The sequence below is a fragment of the Neolamprologus brichardi genome, chromosome 3, assembly GCF_056152115.1.
Source record: "Neolamprologus brichardi isolate AB-2024 chromosome 3, ASM5615211v1, whole genome shotgun sequence".
In the NCBI taxonomy this organism is placed as follows: Eukaryota; Metazoa; Chordata; class Actinopteri; order Cichliformes; family Cichlidae; genus Neolamprologus; species Neolamprologus brichardi.
In genome coordinates, this window is record NC_142106.1 from 29,664,654 (window position 1) to 29,690,089 (window position 25,436).

Sequence of the window (25,436 nt, forward strand, 5' to 3'; positions counted from 1 at the left end):
TCATAAATAATGTGATTTCCATGTTACATAGGTTGGGGCCTCCTCTGGTGCTGCAAGGCAACAAGGTGCCAGTAGAAACTGTGCTACTGTTTTCCATAGACAAAGGAAGGGGAGAGAGAGGTGGTGTGTTGAGGACAGCAAGAGAGGAAAGACAAGAGTTTGGAGAAGAGAGTAGGAACTTTAAATTGAACTCTGACTTTTAAAGGAAGACAGCAAGGAGATATGATGGAGGAAGGTAGATATGTTGTACCCAAAGAGGACCACCTGTGTGAGTCAACACACAGCCGAGCACCTTGAGAAAATACTTCACATCTTGTGTCGTAATCTAATGAGTCAAATCAAACACAAAGCATAAATATAAGCTCAAGTACTTAAGTCACCAAGACTGAAACAAAACATGGTTGGAAATACAGAAATTTTTAAAATGTTACTGTGATAGAGCGACTAGTGCAAGAAATGGAGCTTCCTACAACAACATTTAAGTAATTTAATATTTATTATTTTAGTAGAAAAGCGATTAAAATAATGAGAAAATGGGATACAGTTCAATGTGAAAAACTACTTAATACACTTTATACTTATATACAATATTTTCATCATAAAAACACTTCTACAAAATTCAAACTTCCTCATGTTTATATGTTTTGTTTATATTTACACACAGAATTACTCATCATGATACTCATGAGCATGCTTATACTGGTGATCATGTGACATGGTCACCAGTACAATTACGATACTTAGGAGCTTAGTATTGTTAGAGTTGGAAGTGCCTTGGTAATTTCCCTTTAGTTTGATATTAAACTCTGAATTATACTGTAAGCATTTATACAATTACAATAATAATTATTACAATAACAATTAATTTATTAATTGATCATTTACAAATAAATAGTCGTGCAGTTTTGCAAACCTTCCCTATCAATCTCACTGCTGTCCATATGTCACAAATCACCCCTGCCCACTCTTTACCCACCCTTGCTGCACTCTCTTTGGGGCTCTCAGTTGAACTTATCCACCTTCAGTTCCTCTACTCCTTGCAGCTTCACTGTTAAACTGTCTCATATTCATACATATGTGTTCTGTCGTGCTTCTACTGAATTTCATTCCTCTTCTCTCCGGTGCATGCGTCCTCCTCTCCAGCCTCTCTTCCACCTGCTCCCTACTCTCACTACACATTACAATGCTTTCTGCAAACACCATAATCCACAGAGACTCCTGCATGACCTCATCTGTCATCTTGTCCATCACCACTGCAAATAAGAAGGGGCTCAGAGCTGATTCCTGATGTAATCCCACCCCCAGCTTGAACTGCTAAGTTACAACCACACACCTCACTGCTGTCTCACTGTCCTCATACATGTCCTGCACCACCTTGACATACTCCTCTGCTACTCCTGACATCCTCACGCAGTACCCCACACGCTTGGCACCATATCCTTTCTCTAGATCCACAAAGACACAGTGAAGCTCTCTCTGACCTTCCTTATACTTCTTTCTCAGCATGAAGCCATATGCTGCCATATCACTGACATAATGTTTTTTTTTTATGTTTTTGTTTGTTTTTTCATGTTGCTGTTGACCTTCTCTTATTTTATTGATGCCGTGCCTCTCTTTAGGGACCTTCAAATGTAAATACATAAAATGAAATAAATGAAAACAGAATAAAGTAAAACTAACTAAACAACAGGTTTAATGATACTGAAGGTGTGGTTTTAAAAGGGCTACAAATGAGTTTCTTCTTATTATTAGGAAATCTAATTAAAGCTCCCTTGAAGTTAACACATATGTAGCCCAACACACATATGTGATACATATTTCATCCCTGAAACAAAATATTTGGTACATTTAATATTTGTACCTGTAGCTGAGTTTGGATCTACGTTATGGTAGTCAGAGGTTTCCTCTGGATCATCACGCTTTCCTGTAACATTAACACAGAAAATATATGTGGGTATAATGACTCTGAGGGGCCTTTAAAATATAAATGGTACAGTAAACAAATGAGATTTTATTCACTGAAACTTAAATGTTACATATATTTACAGGTATGATTTCAGAAGTGCACATGCTTTTGGCTACATGATACATTTGCAATTATAATTCAAAATCTGTTTTGTATTTTCATATTTTTTGTACTCACTCCTCTGTTCGACACTTCTGAGCTGAAGAGAGATATTTCTGTAGTCATCTGTTCGTCCACCTAAAATGAGGACAATTGCACTATTTTAGATTTTTATTATTCAGTAATCTTGATCTAATCTTTAATAAAAAAGACATATCTTATACTGTACCCGTGTTTTCAGAAGGTCTACATGACTCATAGACGTTCATGTCACCTTTGGGTCAGTGAGAATCAAGACAATGACAAAATAATCACTCTGTGTGCAGTAAACTTGCAGCTATATTATAACTGTGAATATAAACATGAGTATAGAAAGGTTCAGCTGTAAATGCTCTTATTTTGTAACAGGTGTGTGGCTGACCGTGAAGAAGGGAGGAATATATTTGCTGCTGATTTTCATCCTGGCTCATAGTTTGAACTGTAGCAGCAGCCTGACTGTTTTCCTGAGACTGGGCTGGTCTGAGGTTTTAAACAGGTTCAAGTTACAATGAATGTGTTACATAGTGTTTGTTCACTGGAGACAAGAAAAGAAAGTGTTTTACCAACCTGATACAAAGTGTACCTATGGAGAAGACAGTAGTAATAATATTAAATGGGTGAGAATTACAAATAAACATAATAACTGTCCATACCATGGCAGTGTCTGGCAGTTAATATATGAAATAAAAATAAATAAATAAATCACCCTTTGATTTTTTGTGCCAACAACAGAGCAACAGGGACAGCAGGAGAATCAGTGACATACCACTAACCAGCCCCGTGATTAGAGAGACAGAAAGTGAAGATCTGGATCCTGCAATGATAAAGAATAAAAATTAGCTTAATCTATAATGATATAACCCAATCAATGGGATACATCATGGGCAAAGGACACTTTGAACCTGACAGGCATTTTCTGGCGTGTCCGAAGACGTCTGTAAATGTTTAGTTAAATCAGAAAGTCATCTCTTAAAACTGTGGAGATGGAAAATATTGTGAATGGTTACATAGTAACGACTGGGATGTTAAACAATCAACACTCTATAAAAATGGCTAAAAAGACAAAATATAAAATACAGTTTTAGTTCAAAATAAGGGTTTGCATACTTTACGTGGGCAGGACCATTTTAACCTTCTTTTAACCTTTTAATCTTCTTCATTTTCACACTTAGATTTTGTAGACTGTCACTACTGGCATGAGCCTTTTGTTTAAATCTTTTGAAACAGAGACAACAGGGTATTTCTTTTCTGTTCTGTATCATTCACACTTACCTTTTACTGACATCCAACTTTCTGGTGACTCATGCCCTGAATAGTCACACTTGTAGAAGCCTTCATCAGACTTTGACACTGCGGGAATATTTAGCTTTTCTCGGTCATCATTTTGAATTAGTTTCCCATTTTTGTAGAATGCAACAGTGGAATTGAAGTTTCCTGTCCTCAACTTGCAGCCAAGAGCAACAGAGTCCCCTTCATTGACTGGATGGACAGGGCTCACCAGGATCACATCAGCATCTGTAAAAGCCATTAAAATATGAGAGAACTTACCAACAAACAGTCTACTGTTTCCATCCTTGTTTGGTAAATGAAGACAGTGGCACCAACAGCTCTAATCCTGTTCTTTGTTATGTTTTTATTAGTATTATTTTTCCTCACACTTTTAACCACAGCATGATCATTTAAGCTATAGCTGGATTTCAGATGCATTTTTGGCTACATCGTCTCATAATTATGAATACTGTTATGACACAAAGCTATTACCACACCTATAATCATGGGCTCACATTTCTGCTTCATCCTCTGCAGTGTTGGATTTATTTAAATAAATGGCAAATAAATAAATAACTCAGAAATGAGCACAATGTGTGCAATGGCTGTACTGTGAATTTAAATCCTGTTGGTGCCACTTAATGGAAAACTAAACTCTTGGTATCGTCATAATTATGTGGAAAATATATTTCAAACATGTAGATATTGAACCATATAATGAAACATGTCAAACATTGTATAAATACATGTTCTATTCTGCTGTATACACATTGTAATAACATGACTTGCAGCAAGGATAGATTTTTTCCCCCTAATGCAATATAAAACAATGTGGTACATACAGTATTCTGTTGATTGTTTGCACTTCTATGTTGCAGATTAGTCAGTGTTTCAAGGTTACTGTGCCATTCAGAAATACAGGCTACAGGTCTCACATTCAAAGAAGAGGCCATGTGGGAACATCATTCAGTGTCTTGTGTTGGCCAAAACTCATTTGAATGAAACCAAGATAACACAGAAAATTGTTTTCTTGTTTAGATTAATACAAATTTGAAATTCTTTTTGAAATACATAAATGCCACATCCACTGGACTAAAGAAAAGAAGGACCATCCACGCTGTTATTAGGGCTCAGTTCTAAAGTTTGGATCTCTGATGGTTTAAGGGGCTTTAGTGACTATGGAATATGAGTTTTGTGGCTCATCTGAAAAGGCACTATTAATGTTGAAAAGTATATAGAGATTTTAGAGCAAAATATGCTCTCATCAAGATGACTTTTTTTTCATGAAAGGCCTTGCATATTTGAAGAGTACAGAAGCTGAACTGGGCTGCCTGGAGTCCCAGTCTTTCACCATTTGAAAACAATTTGTGTATCACAAAATGAAAAACATGACAAAGAAGACCCAGGATTGTTGAGCAGATATAAGCCTCTATCAGAAAATTATGGGATAATATTGCTTTCCCAAAGGTCCAGCAGCTGGTTTCTACAGTCCCCAGATGTTTATAGACTGTTGTTAAAAGAAGTGGGGATGCTACACAGTGGTAAATGAGGCCCTGTCCCTTTTTTGTGATGCGTTGCTGCCACCACATTCAAAATGACTTATTTCTTGCAATTATACACTTTCTCATTTTAAAAGCTTAAACATAGATACTGTTTTCTTTCTTAATTTATATTTTACACAGCGTCCAAACTCTTTAGAATTAGGGATGTAAAGACCTACAAGGTGCAGTGATGTTGATTCCATTGCTGAACTGTCCTGATTCAGACTCACACCAGGACACAGCATCTTGGTACCGGGGGGACCAGCGAAGATTGCATGTGGATTCAGTCATTATCCCCAAGTCTCCACATTTTCTCAGGTATCCGTGCTGAGTAAATGTCATCACTCTCCACTGAGAAGAGTTTCCGGAACAATTCAGAGATACTGAATCATAAATGAAGTGCTGCACTCTGTTAGGACTGACTGTGAGAGAGGCTGCTGAATTTAAATCTAGAGGAAAAACAAGAACTGTCATTTTTTTCTTGATAGCTTAATAGATTGAAGACTGTGAATGCAATAATAACACTTTTTTTTTCCCTTTTTAAATTAGGAGCAAAATACTGACCTGCAGACCAGACAAACTTTGGTTGACTGTGATCAGTGTGATACTCTGGGTCTCCTCTTCCAGCTCTGCACACATATCCTGCTGTGTGTGTCTGTCCATGAATGATGTAGGAGTCCTGTGCAGTCCCACTGATGCTTCCAGGTAATAATTCATACTTGTAGAGGCGATTAATTCTATTATGATGTCTCCAGTGTCTGTGTCTGGAGTAATAGTCATAGGGGTAATAGTGGTAGGGGTGATACATGCCTGACTCCTGTTTAATAACTTTATACCAGTAGAAGCTCCATCCTGCAGACGGATGTTCAACATCACAGTTCAGAGTTACTGAGGCTCCAGGACTCAGCCATGATGGAGACACAGTGAGGACAGGATGACGTTCTGTTGGGAAATTATATTTTCAGAGTGAGATCAAGAACAAGAAGCTTAAGGGCAGATTATCTGTTAATAAATGCAAGCATACAATTCACATTACATTTACAATTCACTCACCATAAACTATCTTTAGGTCAAAGGATGCACTCCACATTGTTGAATTCTGTTGTGCACTTCTCATTCTGCCCTTACACCAGTAGTGCCCATGGTGTGATGTAAAAACAGAGTTAATCTTGTATTCATTTTGGTTTGGAGGTTGATGTGAGCTGCTTGTTTCCCACTCATAATCCCACTCAGTGTCTTCTCCTGGGATCTCACATTTCAAAGTGATTGTCTCTCCGCTGTATACCTCAGGCCAGTTTGGATGCAGAGTCACAGCAGGCCTGTTTCTAACTGTTAAACAGATAAAAATAAATAAATAAATAAATAAATAACTAATTAAATTACTTTTTAACATCTTCCATTAATTAAATAAAGGGAAATTCACCATGACTCACCAGTTTTTTTAATACTGATCACATCACTGTAGTCTGTGTAGTAAAATGGGTTGCCTCGTCCTCCTCTGCACCAATAGTCTCCTTGCTGTGATACACCGATTTGTCCATCAGAGTGGAGAACAACTTCTGCCATCGTCAGTGGTTCTGAGGTTTTCTTGCCTCTGTACCAGTAGTAACTCCAACCAGTAGTAGATGGTGTCACAGAGCAGGTCAGGGTGACTGTATCACCTTCTGGAAAGACTCTGTTGTCAGCACTGATGCTGGCCTTTGGTCTGTTTCCTGTTTAATTTAGAAAAAAAGAAATGTATTATAAAATTACAGTGAAACAATTACTGCCTCTTTGCTTTAGAGACAATCACAATTTTACAAATAATTCTTAAACGATACATAGTATATCTTAATGCTCAATTCAGATTTTTTGATCAAATCAGATTTTTTTTGTCTGCTTGTTCACATTATAAATAAAATGTGACAGCAAATGCGCTCTAGTGTGAACGCTCAAAGCGGCCCGCATGCGCAAAAGAAGACGTCACACACAACGCGCTCTGTTAGACCCAGACCAAACAGTATTGTTTGACTGATGGCCTTAATATAAAGACTTGTTTCAGACTTTATGTTTCCCAATTTTGCTTTAAGTTATAAAAATATTTTTGTTATTTACATATGGCCTAATAATTATCATTATTGCTGTTTTAGAGAGGAGCGGTGCTTCAAAGGATAGTTGCAGATTTCTGTCAGAATCTGCAGATTATACAGTACAAATAAAATGTTCACGTTTCTCCAACGTTGTCTTCCCAACAGTTTCACTGACATCTACACGGGATGGCCAGGAAACGTTCGCGATGTCTTCTCCGGCACTGATAATTGGCGTCTGTCTTGTGTCAGTGACACAGAAGACGGATTTAATGTGACATGACCGTTCAAACTGCAGTCGCTTTCTAAAACATCGGATATGTATCAGATTCAGTACCACATACGCAAGAAACCCAGGTCGGATTTGAAAATATCGGATTTGTGCCGTTCAAGCTGTCATACCATGATCAGATATGGGTCGCATAGGGTCAAAAAAGTCAGATTTGATGCGCTTTCACCTGCAGTGTGAACGTAGCCTTATTCAGTAGCACTCAGCCTGTACCAAGTATGTATGTTTGCATCACATATATGAAATATTAACATTTGCAGTTATATGCTTTTATCAAACTCAGTTTATTTTTGCAGTCATCTGGTGGTAACAAATGCACTGTTATGAAAAAATTAGGACCGCACATTGAATATTCAGTTTTTAATAAGGAATATTCACATATCAAAGTCTAATTTTGTTATTATTTATTTTGGTAGAAAAAACTCATTTAACAGCAGGTGGTCTAAGGAGCTTGGAAAGAAAAGCGACTGGACTTCTTTAAGTTCCTTGAAGACGTTTCACCTCTCATCCGAGAAGTTTCTTCAGTTCTAAGGTTAAATGGCGGAGAGTCCCAGATTTAAACCCAGTGGGAGTATCCCCCCAAGGTTACTAAGTTCTGACCTTAGAACTGAAGAAGCTTCTCGGATGAGAGGTGAAACGTCTTCAATGTCGACATTTATACTGTACTGTACACTCTGATCTACCACTAAGATTTTTAAATAGAATTTGTAGAGTTTGTGGGTGAAATAACCCTGAATTATGATCACTTTAAATTGTTGGTGGCTTTAATATTCATGAGATAATAATATAATAATAATGTCTTCATCTTGTTGAAAGATTTAACCTCACTTACTCAGTGACTTGTCCAACACAGGAAAAGGGACACACACACCAGACCTTATGTCCCACACAGATTTATGACGCATGTATTTCAGACCATGATGCTGTTTTACCTTCTGTTTCTTGGTTCTCAAATGAAATAGTATTGCCCAGCTTATCGAATTAACATGAATTCTTTAACAGCATCTTTGTTTTCATTAGATTTTACTGCCCTTAAACTTTTCATTTGAAAATACTTCATGACGAAGCTCTCGCTCTCTTACTAGTTGATAAAAAATGAATCCTTACATGCATAAATGTGCATCTGAATACTTTTTTTTACTTACACTTTCAACATAATGCTACTGCTATTAGGTCTAAGCATTTTATACTTGATGAAATGCTTAATTTACAAAACAGTCATTTATAAACAACAAAAATGCTGTCATTAAACATGCTATGACCCGTTAATGAAGAATAATGATTTCATCATTATTAGTTGTAATGTTTATTATGCCATAAGGTTTTATAAATGATCAATCCTGCACCAATAAATTAGTGATAACTCATACTATGTGGTTGTAATATAAACTATAAAATGTTATAAAATGTTGCCCTTGTGCCTTATATAGGCATAACAAAACTTTCTTACCAGAGACTGTCAGTGTGATGACATCACTCCACTCTGTCACAGAATACAGCTCCTGTTTGTTTTTACCCATACACCTGTAGCTTCCACTGCTGATCACAGATGCATTAAGATTTAAGTATGCATCATTTGCAAGAACTGTGCTTGAGTCGGGTTTGCTCCACTCATACTCCCACTCAGTGCTTCCACCTAAAGAAATCTGACATCTAACAGTGATCTTCTCGCCACTGAATATCAGAGGCCAGCTGGGCTCCAGGGACACAACTGCTTTGTTGGAAACTGTTTACAAAAACAAAAATCCAATTGGTCCAGTTTTAAATATTTCTGCATCCCATGTTAATCCAAATGAAAACGCTTAAACTCACCTCTTTTTTCAATAGTAATTGGATGACTGTCCTCTGTGAAGAAAACTGGGTTTCCTCTCCCTCCCTTGCAGTAGTAGATACCTCCCTGTGTGACAGTGATCATTCGATCTGGTTCTTTGTTTCTAATCACCTGAATTTCTGAAAAGACTGAGGCACGTCTGAACCAGAAGTATTTCCACTCATTGTAGCTCCCCACAGAGCAGCTGAGTGTTACATTGCCTCCAGCTGGTATAGTTCTTCTTTCAGCAGTAATTGTGGGTCTGGGTTTGTTTGCTGTTTGTTAGAGTAAAACAAAGATGTTTTTCTATAGTTGGTCAGATGAAAAAGAGTACATAATAAACTCAAAGATGATTTTACTTACAGACTTTTAGTGTAAAAGCATCACTCCAAGCTGTTGAGAAGAACAAGTCTCTTCTACCCTTACACCAATATTGCCCGTTGTAGGAAAATGAAGCACTGCTGATGTTGTATTCACTGTGTGTGGGAGGTGTTTTTGAGCTTGTTGTTCTCCATTCATACTGCCACTCAGTGTTTTCTCCTCCTTGGATCTCACACTTGATGGTGATCATCTCACCGCTGAATATCTGAGTCCAGTTCTGTTGCAGAGTCACAAAGGCCCTGTTGGACACTTTTCATACCGAAAATGAATTAATACAGAAAAGGTTGGTCATCGTAAATCTTTGTCCTTTTATTTCTTACAAAAAGTTATCAAACTCACATGTTTTCTGAATGTGATACACTTTACTGAGGTTTGTGAAGAAAACTGGGTTTCCTCTTCTTCCTCTGCACCGATAGATGCCTTCGTCTGAGACATTAATGAAGTTCTGCAAAGTGTTCGTATTAATTGCTACTTCACGAGAATCTGGTACTTGTCTGAACCAATCATATGTCCAGCCAGCAGAGCCCTGAACAGAGCAGGACAGTGTCACTGAGCCCCCCACTGGAATAGTTGTCCTGTCTGCTGTTACAGTCGCCGTGGGTCTGAGTGCTGTTTGATTTAGAATACATTGTTTTTGTTATTTATGCATTTTTTTTCTGGGAAAACCTCAACGTTAACAATTTCTCATAATATGTAGAATAAAAGGCTGTGAAGTAATTCATCAAGGCAGCATCTCATGTGACCAGTTCTTCTCACGTCTCTCATACATCATACTATATATAACATACACTTCGCTGTATGTAATGCACTAAAGTTCACACTGCTTCCTAATTTGGTGTCATCTTCACGAGTTGTCACAACGCTCAGCTAAAAGTTACATCGTACTTGACATATTTACTTCCTGCTACATTTTCAGCCTTAACAGGTCGACTCTGAGTTTGTAACTTAGCAGGAAATTTCTGCTTAATGTTACTGTCCACGCCCTGCTGTGCAGAGATCATTACATCAACAAGAATAAAAGAAAAATACTAAATAGAAACTTTGGAATAACATAAACTGAAACTCTGATGCTGGATTTAACACAGCTGTGCTACTGTTGAATGAAAGTCTAATAAATATGATACAGTAGCTTACCTGATATGGACAGAGTCAGGTTATTACTCCGTTTTGTAAAATCTTTCAAGCCATTGTGGCGACCAATACATTGATAATTCCCACTCAGCTCTGCTGTCAAGTAAAGTGAGTAGGATCTACTTTTACTAAAGTGGACCATTTCTTGAGCATTCCAGTTGAATTTGTAAAGCCAGTCAGTGGCATTTCCCTCTCTCATGTCACAGAAGAAGGTTACAGACTCTCCAGCAAATAAATGGGACACGTTTGGTTTAAGGCTCAGCTCAGCATCTAAAATCCAACATGAACATAAACACACAGAAAAAGTTCAGACAAGATTTTGTCTTAATGAAGAGGAAGATTTCTCACTTTACAAGCAATTATTAATGTATTTCTAATATAATTTGCAAAAATGAAGAAAAAACAAGAATGTTATTCACACATCAATCCATAGAAAAATAAAAAAGGAAGAAAGCTGTTCATTTACCTTGAGCGTCTCCACAGCAGAGGGTAATATTCAGCACTGTAACATATCATTCAATCATCAGTGATCACATGTCGCAAATAAAAGCCTTTTTAATGAATATAATTTTACCAGTAGTATCAATAGTTGGACAAACATTTAGCACTCAATATAGTTCAGTCTTTATCAGTCAAATAAAGGACGGAATAAAAGAAGTTACTTATACTCACAGAATAAGGACAGCACGCTGAGCACAGTGAGCCCCATCCTCACACTGAGCCTGAAAGTCTGTCACTGCTACTGACAACAGAAACACTGAAACAGAAGTGAGAAACAGAGAATGTGAGAAAATAGTAATGTTTCTCCTGATTATGGGAGTAGAGGCTTTCTGCAACCTCGTTTTATGTGTTCAGCCTTTCACTGCTACTTCTCTTTTAGCCCTACATGAGGACACTGATGACATATCTTATTTTTAACTGTTAACACTTCCTGTTTTACTGTGAACAGTATGCAGAGCTGACATTATATATGATCCCTGCTTCTGAAACTAAATTGTAACTGCTCAGATAATAATGTTTGGGAAAAGGATTTGTCGTAGTGTTTTAAGATCACCAGAATGTCATCAATGGTTTAATTTAAAAACAAATTCAAAGAAAAAAATGGAACAATTTATCATTGTTATGTCTTAGACTACTTAAAATCTGGGGTTCAAACGGGAGGTAGCAAATAAATTCAAGCCTGAATGTAGATTTTCTCAGGGGCAGATTGTTAGAACAATAATGTTTAAAAAAAAAAAAAAAAAAACAGAAAAAAGAAGGAGCCTCAGCTAATGCTTTATGTAGTGGCTTCCTGATGAGATGATGTGGGTGGCAGATTGCTGCAGCTGCATTCAGCCAGAGGCAGGAACCTGTAGTGGGTCCCACCCATAGACAGACACACATGCACAGAAGAGAGAGAGATAGGGAGAAAAACTAAACTTGGAGCAGGAAGTTTAGGAGGACTAGGGGACCATGACACTGACGGTTAGCATGTGGTTGATGAGCTCAACTTCTTTTTCACACCTTGCAATGTGCTGCTAGATCAGGGCTTTGACATCATCTCAGACACTGAGCTTTATACATATGCAAACAAACTTCTTTATATATTTATAATGCATTCAGGAAAGATGTGCAATTAAACATGCTATACAGTTAAAGATCAACAGGGTTTATAAAAGTATTACAGCATCTGACACCCCTGTGGTTTCGAATAAAAAGTCCGCTGTTGTGTTTTTTTCCATATAAATGAGGAAGTGTAGAGTGAAATGTTAGAAAATAGTTGCTTCATGCAAGACAGAGGAATGAAGGTCTTTGCATTAAAAAACTACAACTAAGATACTGAAATATATGAGTTGTTTCACCCACTAGGAAATCAGAATGACAAATAGAACAACATAGTCATCCATTGCGTGGCAGGTTTGTCAGAGAAACTCATCCCACGACCAGAATTCTCAAACAAAAATACCACATTTTATGTTCAAAATTAAATGTCATGCACAGTAGCAGAGGAATACAGGTTAGAAAAGTACAGCTGTAACATATGCAGTTTTAACTCTTAAGGACAAAAATACTACATGGCACAGATAAATATTTGTTGCTCAAACATCAAAACTTGACACAGAAGAAACGTAACAAGACTTAAGCAAGATGACTGAAAAAGAGGAACAAAATATAACTAACTATGACCAGGAAGAAACCCAGATAAGTAAAACTAAGTGCAGAGAATATGAATTCAATTAAACTAACTAGTAATAAAATCGTTAAGTAAGCAAATACAAAACTCAAAATGCAACATCAAAAGAATACAATGTACCAAAGTCACCCAAGCCTGGAGTTGTACCTCAGTATCTAGAAATTTATTTGTGTGTGACTACTCCTCACATATATGTTTCTAGTATGTTTGTATTTTAAAATGTTGTTATATTTGAAGCTGAAAGTTATTAACAATTATTTGTTAGCTCCCACTGACAATTTACCCAAAACCATGTGCTTTGATGATAGCACTTTACTGAGGTCGCAAGTTTGTTAATCTGAGGTTTTTCCCCCTTCAAAAACACACTTGGAGCAAAGCTATAACTAGGCTGAACAGACACTTGGTGTACTGTATAATGCTTTCAGGTTAACCCTAGTTGTACGACAATATTAGATTGGTGGCGATGTCATGGATCAGCAGAATGATAGACCTGCTCACAGACGGGTTTGTTCACGTGTGAATAGAAACAGAGGCGAAGCAACTGGTGAATCTCTAATGGAGGGGTGACTAACTCCTGTCTGCAAGGGCCGGTGTCCTGAAACTTTTAAATGTGTCCCTGCTGCAACACACCTGAATAAAATTAGTAGGTCATTAGCAAGAGATTATTGAACTCGACTGCATGCTGAGATTACAACCCCTAACCCCAGGGTGTCGAACTCCAGGCCTCGAGGGCCGGTGTTCTGCAGGTTTTAGATCTCGCCCTGGGTCAACACACCTGAATCAAATGATTAGTTCATCACTAGGCCTCTGGAGAACTTCAGGACATGTTGAGGAGGTAATTTAGCCACTTGAATCAGCTGTGTTGCAGGACACCGGCCCTCGAGGCCTGGAGTTCGACACCTGTGCCCTAACCCTACTTAAGTAAATTAATTGTTTGGAGTAATTTACTTCTTAAAGCAATTTTATTGCACCACATTCATTCACTCATGAGCTGCTGTGACATGAATCAAAGGGCTGAATTGCCACCTCAGCATTCTTTCAAGTTCTAGTCTCTTGCTAATGACCTATTAATTTTATTCAGGTGTGTTGCAGCAGGGACACATGGAAATGTTTCAGGACAGCGGCCCTCGAGGACTGGAGTTTGACATCCGTGCATTAGATATTTGGGAATGGCGGTGAAAGTATTGAGGCTTTCCAAGGAAAGGACTGTTGTTTGAAACTCAGGGGGCTTGATACACACAGAGAGACTGATTATTCCACTGAAAGACAAACAGAAACTCATATAAGAAAGAAGCAGAGCACATATCTCACTGACACAATAATATGGCAACAACTGAGTATCTGCTTCCGTCGTAATACTCAGCTTGATTAGAAATGGTGAAGCAGGTGAATCTGATCAGCTGATCCTCTACAGGAGAGCAGCCAATGGGGCAGCAGAGAAAATGAGTGGAGCTCATGTCCACACATGTCCACAAGCACACACACAAACACCAACAGGAGAGAGAGAAAGAGACAAAAGCCAGGCCATCACGAGAGAAACATGGGGACCACGTCAGGAAACTGTTGGGTTTATCCGGCACAACCTTGTTATCATGGAACTACATGGAAGACGAGGTATTCACGTCAGAGAACAGCAGCATTTAACTTGACACCGGCACTGCTGCACTAGAGTCTGGATTGGCTCTTTCTATACCTGTGTGGGTTCTCTCAGAGTACGTCTGCTTCCTCCAAACATATGCATGTTAGGTCAATCAGTGATTTGACATTGGCTGGAGCTGTGAGTGATTTTCTCTTTCCTACTCTGTTGACCCTCTGATAGACTGGTGACCTCTCCAGGTTACACCCTGCCTTGAGAGGTTCAAGCCCCTCTGTGACCGAAGAATATGGAAATTTTAATCTACAGCAAATGGATGGATGAGTAGATGACTCACACTGGGCATGTTGTAGTTGCACAAAAAGAACAGGATATTCCTGAGAAGACCAGTAAGAAATGATAAAGTAATCAAAGGGCTTTTACACTATGAAAGTTATTGAAAACAAAAGTCTACGGGTCTACTTCAGTTACTGAGTGCAATAACTTATTGGGTGTTCTTTCTAAGCTGAGACAGTCAAAACTTCATTAGAATATTATTAGAATTTTAAATTGATGTACTGTAATTATTAGTGTTTTTATCTATTACCTTTGAATCATCATATCTGCTGTCTAAACACTTTCACAATCCTGCTCCTTTTTTTACAGCCAATAATGAGACAATCTTTCTATATTTATAGAATAACCAGATGATGTATTTGTTGTAAAACTGATCAAATAAACACATAAATACTGTATCACTGAGTGTGTTTGATGAACAAGTACCCTCATCAACACCCAAGGCATCAGCAGTTGCAAGACAGTAATCTGTGTATTTGTTGGTACCTCTGAAAATCAATATCTTGGCTCCTATTTTTAACAGTAGAGTAAATCCTGTAGTCAGACTGTACATATAATTATTATTTCTGTCTTTCCATGTACAGCTGTGGTGTTTATGAACATTCCCCACTCTGAGCCATGTATGATGTGATGCCACTTAACTTACTTTACCGTTTTAGAACACAAACATTCAAGTCAATTTGAATCAATTTTGTTTATTTAACAACAACTCACAATAATAGCCGCCTCAAAATGCTTTATTTTATAAGATAATCACCTTAAAATAAAAAGTCCGCTTTAAACAAGCACCTGGTTACACCTGGGAGGACGAACTAAATCTTACAGTGACAGAAACTAAAATAGGTGGACGATATCAGCCATGTGTGAATTAGATCTATCTGGAGCAATGAAGCGCAGAAACAAGAACAAGTTTGCAAACAACTTTAAATTGTTTTTCAGCAAACAAGACTGTAGATGTAACAATATTTGAGATTAAATATCTTATAGGAAACACATATTCATATAACACAATTGCAGCTCTCCAAGCAGCTTACATAAAATAAAATTTAAAGTTGATCTTTTCCTAAAGCTGTTAAAAGAAGAAAAGCAACTTTATAGAAAAATGTCAAGTGATGCTTAATTCATGCAGGGGAAGAGAAACATGTATGCTTATCATACACATCAAATGATTTTAGAAACAACACAGGAAACATCTGTAAACATAGACTGCTCAAAAAAGATTAAAGGAATTATTTTTAATCAGTGTTTAGCATCACATCACTCAAACGCCTAAACTTGTTTTACAGGTAGAGGTCACTGACATTTTTCCCTCCTCACTCTCTTCTGACTATTTTTTTCACTATTTTTGCATTTGGCTAGGGTCATCATCGTTACTAGCAGGGTGAGACGATCCCTGGATGCTACAGAGGCTGTAGAGGATGTCCAACTCCTCTAGGATGCCAATTCAGTGCATGCTCAAGAGTCTGTCACCCACTGTCAGACCCTATTGTGCTGTGGGTTGTGGGTTCCTCCTGGTATGATAATGACCACCCTCATGTGTTAAGAGTGTGCAGGCAGTTCCTGGAGGATTAAGGAATTGATACCACTGACTGGTCCCCACACTTGCCTGACCAAAATCCAACTGGGACATTATGTTTCTCTCCATCTGAAGCTGCCAGGTGGCAGCTCAGATTCTCCAGAAGCTCAGATGCCCTTGTCCAGATCTTGGAGGAGATCCCCAGGACACCATTGACTCATTATTCATATGCTCCAAGATTGTCAGGCATGCACACAAGCACATGTTGGCCAAACTGACAACTGAGTATCATTTTGAGTTGGTGCAATGAACATTTGACAAAATGGACAAACCTGCTGCATTATTTTGTCACTTTGATGTGTCTTTGCATTTAGCCCTCTGTAGGTTGTTGACTTTCATTTCCAAGTGTTGTTTATTTTTATTTTTTTTATTTGTTGTTTATTTATTGAGCAATCTAAATGTAAAAACACTCTAAAATGCATCCTGGTCTCAAAGCCAGATCATCAGTTGGTGCTATTATGATGAAAGAAAGTTTGTTTGACTTTATTTTATTTTACAAAACAGTGCATAATCTCATTTTCTCCAATGATTTCTTTACTTCTAATGGAATTAACACAGTTTTGTCACTGATCCAGTTGGTTTTGCAGATCTTGTTATTAATCTGAAAGAAACGATGCAGCATAATTCAGTCGTTAAAGCTGATTTAGAACTGAATTTACTCCATAAAAACTTGAGTAGTTGAGTTCATCGTTACAGCAACAAATCACAACATGTAAGCTATTTTATTTCTGCACAGTTACCCAGAGCTGTTTGTGATTTCACTTCAGAATAAACTGTTTCATCAGCTGCTGCAGGAGCTGGTTTCCCTGCAAATAAAGAAATGATTTGTCAAATGTCATTGCTATTGCTTCTTTGTTCAAAGTGACAACTTGATTTATTTATACAGTTTTCCTTGGTGTGTAAAACGTGTAAAACCCAAAGCAAAAGAAATAAGGTACTCATTTTATGACATTACTTACCTTTGTGTCTCTTAGGTTTTGCTTTAATGTAATAGACCTGTGCGTACAACAGGCTGTCATCTAAAAGAAGATGGACAGATGAGCAGCAGTAACAAACTTGAGTGGCTTTAATTTCCTTTATATTTTCTGTCAGTTAACACCTACAGTAACTCATCACAGGAACTGACTGAAGGAGATATTTTACTCTATTGAAGATGAGATTTTATGACAACCTGTTACTGTCATGTTTGAAAACCTGTTTCTTTCTCTGCTGCTGTTAAATCTCATTTCAGTGTCAGATCACTTCAAGCTTCCTCCACCCTGTTTATTAAGGTCAGTGACTCTATAATACAATGATATCTAACTGATATCATTATAACCCTCTTAAAATTATGAAATAATGGTCTAGTCAATGAAGTCAAGAAAAAAGTTCTATATTATATTACTTTACTCACCGTTGTCTTTCTTGGTTTTAGCTCTATCGTGGGAGACCTGTGCATAAAACACACTGTCATCTGAAAGAGGACGGACAGATGATCAGGATAAAAGGTGAAGCGTGTTCATTTTCATTACATTTATATATCTGTCAGTCAACAACACACTGATCATAGAAACCTATTGAAGGTCTATTAAAGATTAGATGTTTCTGTCATGTTTAAAAACCTTTTCTATGAAAACCTGTCAGCCCTCAAGTCCGTGTCACATCAGCTCAACCCTGCTCAGCACGACCCTTCCACTAAGCTCAAATCCAAACCTTAAGGATCACGGTTCACTTTTCCTCCATCTTTGCCATTCTATACTCCTGCACTACTGATGCCATTTATGTCCTCTTAAAATAAAATAATGTGCTCTAATCAACAGACTCCTCAAATGTTTCTTCTAATCTCTTATCTGAAACTGCGCTGAAATTAATTCCACGTGATTCTTCTAGGTTAAAATATTAGAATAACAATAATAATAATGATGTTTATTACATAACTTGGCATAAGAAAAACGAAAACAAAACGTAATTACATTTAAAAAAATTATACCAAAATAAAGAAAAAAATATTAATCTCTGAAATGTAAAAACAACCAAACAAAAAAAGGATATAAGCAAAGAGTTAAAAAATGAAGACATGAGGTTGATTACTGGTTGTTGTCTCATACTGTTAGTAGGGACAGTAACACCAGCAAAAAGTGAAACTAGAGAATAATCAGTCAGGAGGAATGAGATAGATTCATAAATCAGATTCACAACGGTTTATGTTTTGTAGGACAGACTGGTCTTAAAGTTGAACTGACCCCGTGTTACACCAGAAGGACCAAGTGTCCAACCTCTTTGTTTTCTTATCTGTGTGCAGCTGATTTCTAAAACTTCCATGTTTAAACATAAATAATCACATAGTCTTCATATATCTGTGCTACTGTATCTACTTTACCATTTTGTGTGTCATCGTGGTCTTTGATTGATTCATAAACACAAGCATCACCTACAAAAACAAGCCAATGATAGATTAAAAATTGAATTTCTTATGTATGGGTTTGATTATCTTCTAAATCAGCAAACTAGAAACAGATATATTGGACCTGGAGTTTAAAAATCGTCAGTAAATAAATTTATAAATACAACAACAACAACAAAACTTGTCATGGATCAGGCTGACCTTGGACAGTAGAAGCATGTCGACTGTGTTGAGCTTCATCCTTGATCACGTGGTTCATTGCAGAGCTCTGATTTGTGCTCCGAGTCCTGGTGGAACAAAAAAAACAAAACAAAAAAAACAAACGTAGTAAACCTGTAGGTTTAATAAGAAACACAGGATGTAGTTCTAGTACAGGAGAGGGGAGATTTGAACCAACCTGGCAAAGAATGAATCTGTAAGAAAAGACAGTTATATTCTTTATTGTAACCTGTTGTGGTGCAGAAATATTACATTGAGCGTTCAGGATACATCTGTGATTTTCATTATTTACATCATATTCAGTTTAATATCAGATGGTTAATGGTCTCACCCTTTGACTGTTTGAAGCGACACAAAAGCAGAAGAAGAAGAATCAGTAAAATCCCACAAACAAGTCCAACGATCAAAGGAGTGAGAAATGAAGAGCTTTCAGGTGTTGCTGTAATAATACCAGGCTTTAATTAGATGCATTTATACAGATTAGCAACATAGTTTACATGGGGACATTTTAAAACATAAATACTATTTACAACATCACTATTCCTAATAATAACTAAAAATATTCCATTTATTTTAGTATCATCGTCCTCTGTGGTGATTATTTACCTGAATAGTGATACAAAAAACCTTTTGAATTTCTTATCACCTGTTTATCATTCCCTTATGAGCAAAGGTATTTAAACCAACAGCAGATTTTGATTCAGATGAGTGGTGATAAATTCTGTGAATTATTTTCTAATTCAAGTACATAATGTGAGCATTACAGAGACAAAAGTATATATTGCTATTTTATCACTTTGTATTTATACTGTAAAGCTCTGTGCTAATATGTTTCAGCTCAGAAGAACATTTACGTTTGTCTGCAGACACTGTGAATTTTTCAATAATGGTAATATACAGTAGATAATGAGCGAGCGTAGAAGTAGATTCACATCATCATCTATTCTACATATTGTATAAAAAACCTAATGAATGCTGACATGAAGTAATCACTCAACACTGGTGCGCGCTCTCCCTTCACACTTGTATTGTGCATCTTCGAGTGAATTTATTTTTGTTTGGTAGTTTTCCATTCATACATCCACTAAAGGTCTAACTGTGAGATCATTAACTTATCACTTTTTGTATTTCTTGAAGAAAAAAAATTAACTCACCCCTGCGATCAATCCTGACTGACTGGCTGTCCTCTGTGTAGTAAACTGGGTTTCCTCTTCCTCCTCTGCACCTGTAGAGTCCTTCCTGTGAGACACTGATTTGTCCATTTGAGTGGAAAACTGCATCTTGTGTGGTCAGGGCTTCAGAGGCGTTCTCATCTCTGTACCAGAAGTGTTTCCATCCAGATGATGATGATGATGGGTTCACAGAGCAGTTTAGGGTCACATTTCCCCCTACTGGGATGTCTCTCATGTCTGAAGTTATTTGGGCCTTTGGTTGATCTGCTGTTGAGTTTAAACAAAGACAGAAAGAAAATATAAATATATACCCCACACACATGGGTTGGGATCACACTGCCCTGATGTTGTCTGCATTAATGTTACCTCTTGTAAACCTCCTCTCCAGTTTCAAACAACACATAGCAAGCAATAACACTAAACTGAAATGGTATGAGTAATCTTACAGATGCCTATAATCCATTTTATTCTTTTAGTGTTTATTTTTTTCTGTTTCATTATGATTCTTCTTTGGATTTATAAAATAATACTTGTGATTATTCTGTGTGATTCCTTCTTATTACCACAACAGAAGACACAGAACGTCTTACTAATGGAAGTTTATAATTCCCAGACCATGTAGCTGCACAGAGAAATTTGAAATACAGACATTTTAGTTATGAGATTTTTAGTTTCAGTCTTTCATAAAACATTTTCATTTGTTTAGATTATTTTTTCATGGTAAGTTTGCTTTGATTAGGAAATAGTCTTCTTCCTACATGATCAGAAGGAACATATCAACATATCTCTGTCTCTATAAACCTCCTGTTGAACACATACACACTGATATCAAAAACTCACACATCACCGTTTGTTCCATTAATACAACAAAATGCATTCATTTATTTACCACTGCTCATGCAAAGTTCTTAAATAAAGTGTTTGAAAGCATCAGTTTCATGACAAAAAAAGAAAGAAGAAGAATCTTCACACAGTTCACCTCGGTTGGCAAAACAAACCAAAAAGTCAGTCACTAAAAATGTTGATTGTTGTCACAAAGTCACTCTCTCTCTAGGATGCCTCACCCCACAGTAATGCAATTGAACCAGGAAAATATTGCATTACTCCTTGTAACTCTATCAATCACAAAGACGATTAGTAATTAAAGAAAAAATATAAATCTTACTATCTAAAAAAAGGGATAATATAATATGGCTTATATATTACATCTTTGGCGCACATATTCTGTCCAATTTGTATTTGCACAGAAATCACCTCAGTGTCTGCTTACAATAATAATTTTTCCACCTTGTCAGTTTTTTTCTGTTTTTGTATTTCTGTCATTATCGTCCTCAGGTGATGGAGCAGCAGGTCAGCATTGGCGTCTCTATACCAGCTGAAAGTTCATGACACAAAGTGGTGACAAACTGTCTACAATGAGGCTACTATCAGCTGCAGCTCTTTGTCTGACTAACAATGTAACATGCTTTGTAGACCATTGAATTCATCCTGTGCTGACCATGATGACATTTGTCAAATGGAGATCACACAACAAACATGACTTACTTGATACTGACAATGTGAAGGCTTCACTCCACTCTGTTGAAGAATATGAGTCATCTCTGCGTCGACTCTTACACATGTAGTCTCCACTGCTGGACTCAGAAACTCTGAATGTCACATCATTATTGTGTGTCCACTGTGTGGGTGTCCTGAGTCCTCTCCATTCATACTCCCACTCAGTGGTTTCACCTCCTTCCTGCACCTCACATGTCAGAGTGATCGTCTCACCTCTGAATATCTGAGGCCAGTTGGGTTGTTGTTTTACAACAACTTTATTGGAAACTGTTTACACATATTAACAGTTGAGATACAAATAGAAACATGAAATCAACACAGAAAACTTCACATTGTATGTTTGATAATCATGAGTGAATGTATATTTCAAACTAAATGACTGAACTCACTGGTTTTCTCAATGGTGACATCATCACTTCTATCAGTGTAGTAAACTGGGTTTCCTCTTGTTCCTCTGCAGCTGTAGATTCCTCCTTCAGATACTCTGATATCTCTGTTTTGTTGATCACTGATTTGAACTTCATAAGTTCTTTGGGGTTGTCCAAACCACTCATATTTCCATCCATCAGAGCTCTGCACAGAGCAGGTCAGTGTCACACTGCCCCCTACTGGTATGATTGTTGTTCCTGCTGTCAGTGTGGCCCTGGGTTTATCTGCTGTTATCACAAAGACGAAAAGAAAACATACAGCCATTGAACAACATTTTAAAATATGTTTTCATTTTATTTAAATTCCAACTTCCAAGAAGATATGTCTTTGCCGAGCACGCATCATTCTCAGGGACTCCTCTCATCCTGCCAATAAACTCTTCCAGCTCCTCCCCTTCAGCTGACGCTACAAGACCCTAGAGACTAAAACCAGCAGGTTTATGAACAGCTTCTTCCCCACAGCTGTCACCTTACTGAACTCAGTCCCCTGCTGAACCTTTCCATCCACACCCACTTATCCCTCCCAATGACCATGATCATGACTGTCATTCATTCTCAACCTTCACCATATGCTTACATTGGTTACTGCTATAGTTTAGGACCCTGACATAGTATAGTCTCTGGTATAGTGCGTACACTGTTCACTATTATAGTCTGCTCAGAGCGCTACACTGTGAATATATTCATAGCAGTCTGTAGATCTGTTAAACATATGCAGCACATCTGTATATATTTAGCAAAGCTTTATATTTGTTCATAGTACATCTGTATTTCTGCCCGTCTGTATAGCAATACAGAACATCTGTATACTATATAGATCATCTGTGTATCTGTACACATGTCTGTAGGTCATCTGTATATTTGCTCTCTCTGTACATAATCTGTTCATAACTATCCCACCATTTATTTATACTACCCTTATCTGTATATAATTGCTCCTATTTTTTAGCACTTACTATTCTTGCACTCTGATCAGATGCAAACTGTATTTCCTTAACCTGTATTTATAGATGTGTAATGACAATAAAGTTGAATCCTAAACCTAATTTAAATTTATTTTTTTAATACAGTTTAAGATAATTTTAATGTTTTCTGACATGGTGAGAGAGCTACAATTTTGAGGTTAGTCGGGTAATTCAGGTTGTAGATCTCTAAATAAGCACAGTACAAATGTTTGTCCATTCTTTGGCCTGAAGAAGTCACACTGAATGTAAACTAATGCAGTTCACTGTTGAAGGAAACACACTGATGGGTTCAGAGGGATCTGCCTGGTTTCACATTTAGACAACAGAAACATCGTCACCTTAAATTATATCGAGCTTTTGATGTTTCTTTTTTTCATTATTTAAATTAAATTTCATCGACAGTTATTCTTGTTATAAAGTAAAACAGTATTTTGGTTGTAGTGTGTACTGTGAACAAAGTTAGATAAAATGCAATGGTCTTGGTTAAAGTTTCAATACATCGTAAATAAAATAGTTTCAATGAAACATTTATTAAACACATATTTTTATAATCCAGATGAGTATTTTAACTGGAATCATCACATTATTAATCACTGAGGACTTACCTAATACAGTTATAAAGACAGTATTACTGTTCTTTGTATAATATGACCCCTTCCAGGTACCAGAGCACTGATATTTACCACTGTGGCCTGTCGAGCTAATTTTGAATGTGTAGTCTTTGTGTGCACTGTAGCGGACATAGTCTCGACCATCCTTCTTGATTGTGTAATACCAGTCAGTGTTTCTTCCTTCATTCATGTTACATTTGAAGGTAACAACCTCTCCAGTGAAATAACTGGACCAGCTGGGTTTAATAGTTAGCACAGCATCTAGAATCCAACACAAACAGACAATTAGCAATCTGAAACACTTATTTAATGCTCAAGGCAAGACATTGATTTATAACACTTTATTTATATTCACATAAAATGAAAATAGAGTGATAAATCAATAAAAAGAAACACAAATAGGATCTGCATTAGAGTCATACAAGTTGAGAATAATCTTTATTAAATAAAAAGGAAGAAATTGAAAAAGGAAAACTGTTCAGTCACCTTGAGCATGTCCACTGCAGAGGAGCGTACAGAGCACTACAATAAAGACAGAAACTTTAGACATTATCAAACTAAAGACATTCAAATGTAACATAAATAAAACACTGTTGGTAATGATGTGTCTCATTTCTTGAGGCACATGATCAATAGTGAGTTAATGACCTTCTTAAGGAACAATCCCACTAGGGTTTAAAGTCCAGTTGCTTTCTTACCAAGCTCCTTAAAACACTTGGAGGTTTTCAATGTCTACTATGATCTGAGTCAGTGCACTAAAATCTAATCCAGTCTGCAAGCAACCATGTTAATAACAAAACATGAGAGTCCTCTGATCACATGACCTGAAATGGTACAGTCCATCCTCTTTGGGCAACAGATGAAAGACTGGGTTCCAAAAGGGAAATGATCTCCCCAGTATTTACTTTGTATATTAGAAAAAAATCTCAAAAATTAATGTCATTGACACATTGCAGTGGGTCACTTCTGTCAACAAAGAATTTGTCTGATGACTGATGCTCTGTTCTTCTTACTAAAACATGTTTATGGATCCGTATGAATCAAACAATAGAAGTCAGTGATGTACTCACAGAATAGGCCCAGCTCACAGAGCAAAGTGGCTCCCATCCTCACATCCAGCAGTGACACGTCTGAAAACTTCTACAACTTTCTGTAAAGAGAGAGAGTGAAGCAACAGCACAGCAGATACCAAAGAGCTGTGAAGGAAACAAAGATTTTTTTCAACTTCTTCTCTCTGCTTCCTTCCTTTTACACAGAAATACCAACTTAACATAGTCTGACCACAACATCATGTGATACATTTATACTCTCCTGCAGAAACATATCAGGCAGATTTTTATCAGAACGGCTGTAAAAAAAAAAAAAAAAAAAAAAAAAAAAATATATATATATATATATATATATATATATATATATATATATATATATATATATATATACTGAAACTAAACAACAATAGCTTGACTGAGTGCCCAAAATGAGAAAAACACAAGTCAAAGACAAGCTTTAAATGTAAAGTACTTTAGTTCATTTTACAGCCCACAAACACAACGAGAAACATTGTTCAGATTCAGATTGCTAACAAGTATCTATCAAGCATTAGATAATAAAGTAACAGGTTAGTAATAAGTTTTTCCTGGTTGCTTAGAGTGCTGTCTATGGACTTTTTGTATATACTGTAATAACTCCAGACTTGTGCATTACATGCATTAAAATTTGACTGAGGTCCGACAGAAACAGCGACGGATATTTTGTTGCCTTTGTCTGCTGCTTGTATGCTTGGTTTGATTATTATGAGCTTTATCACCAATAATAATTACCCTCATAAACA

General features: G+C 37.0%; 1 protein-coding gene across 1 annotated transcript; it reads right to left on the reverse strand.

Annotated features, from left to right (window-relative positions):
• Positions 1-1,011: 1,011 nt before the first annotated feature.
• On the reverse strand, positions 1,012-24,712 carry LOC148104162 (titin-like). Its single transcript, XM_087838271.1, has 22 exons — positions 24,676-24,712; positions 24,092-24,127; positions 23,600-23,866; positions 21,991-22,257; positions 21,590-21,868; positions 9,800-10,069; positions 9,443-9,709; positions 9,082-9,354; positions 8,720-8,995; positions 6,348-6,626; positions 5,968-6,243; positions 5,479-5,856; positions 5,094-5,363; positions 3,377-3,619; positions 2,811-2,918; positions 2,672-2,687; positions 2,487-2,584; positions 2,295-2,339; positions 2,144-2,203; positions 1,862-1,924; positions 1,350-1,517; positions 1,012-1,253 (listed from the first exon to the last, which is right to left on the reverse strand). The coding sequence occupies exons 1-22, from the start codon at positions 24,710-24,712 to the stop codon at positions 1,012-1,014; spliced, it is 4,218 nt and encodes a 1,405-aa protein (XP_087694397.1).
• Positions 24,713-25,436: the final 724 nt, after the last annotated feature.

Coding starts and splice junctions, on each gene's coding strand:
- LOC148104162 (XM_087838271.1), bottom strand. CDS start 24,712: ATGGGAGCCACTTTGCTCTGTGAGCTGGGCCTATTCT. Junction 8,996..9,081: donor AATTACTATTGAAAAAAGAG/GTGAGTTTAAGC, acceptor TTTTGTAAACAG/TTTCCAACAAAGCAGTTGTG. Junction 5,857..5,967: donor TGACCTAAAGATAGTTTATG/GTGAGTGAATTG, acceptor ATTTCCCAACAG/AACGTCATCCTGTCCTCACT.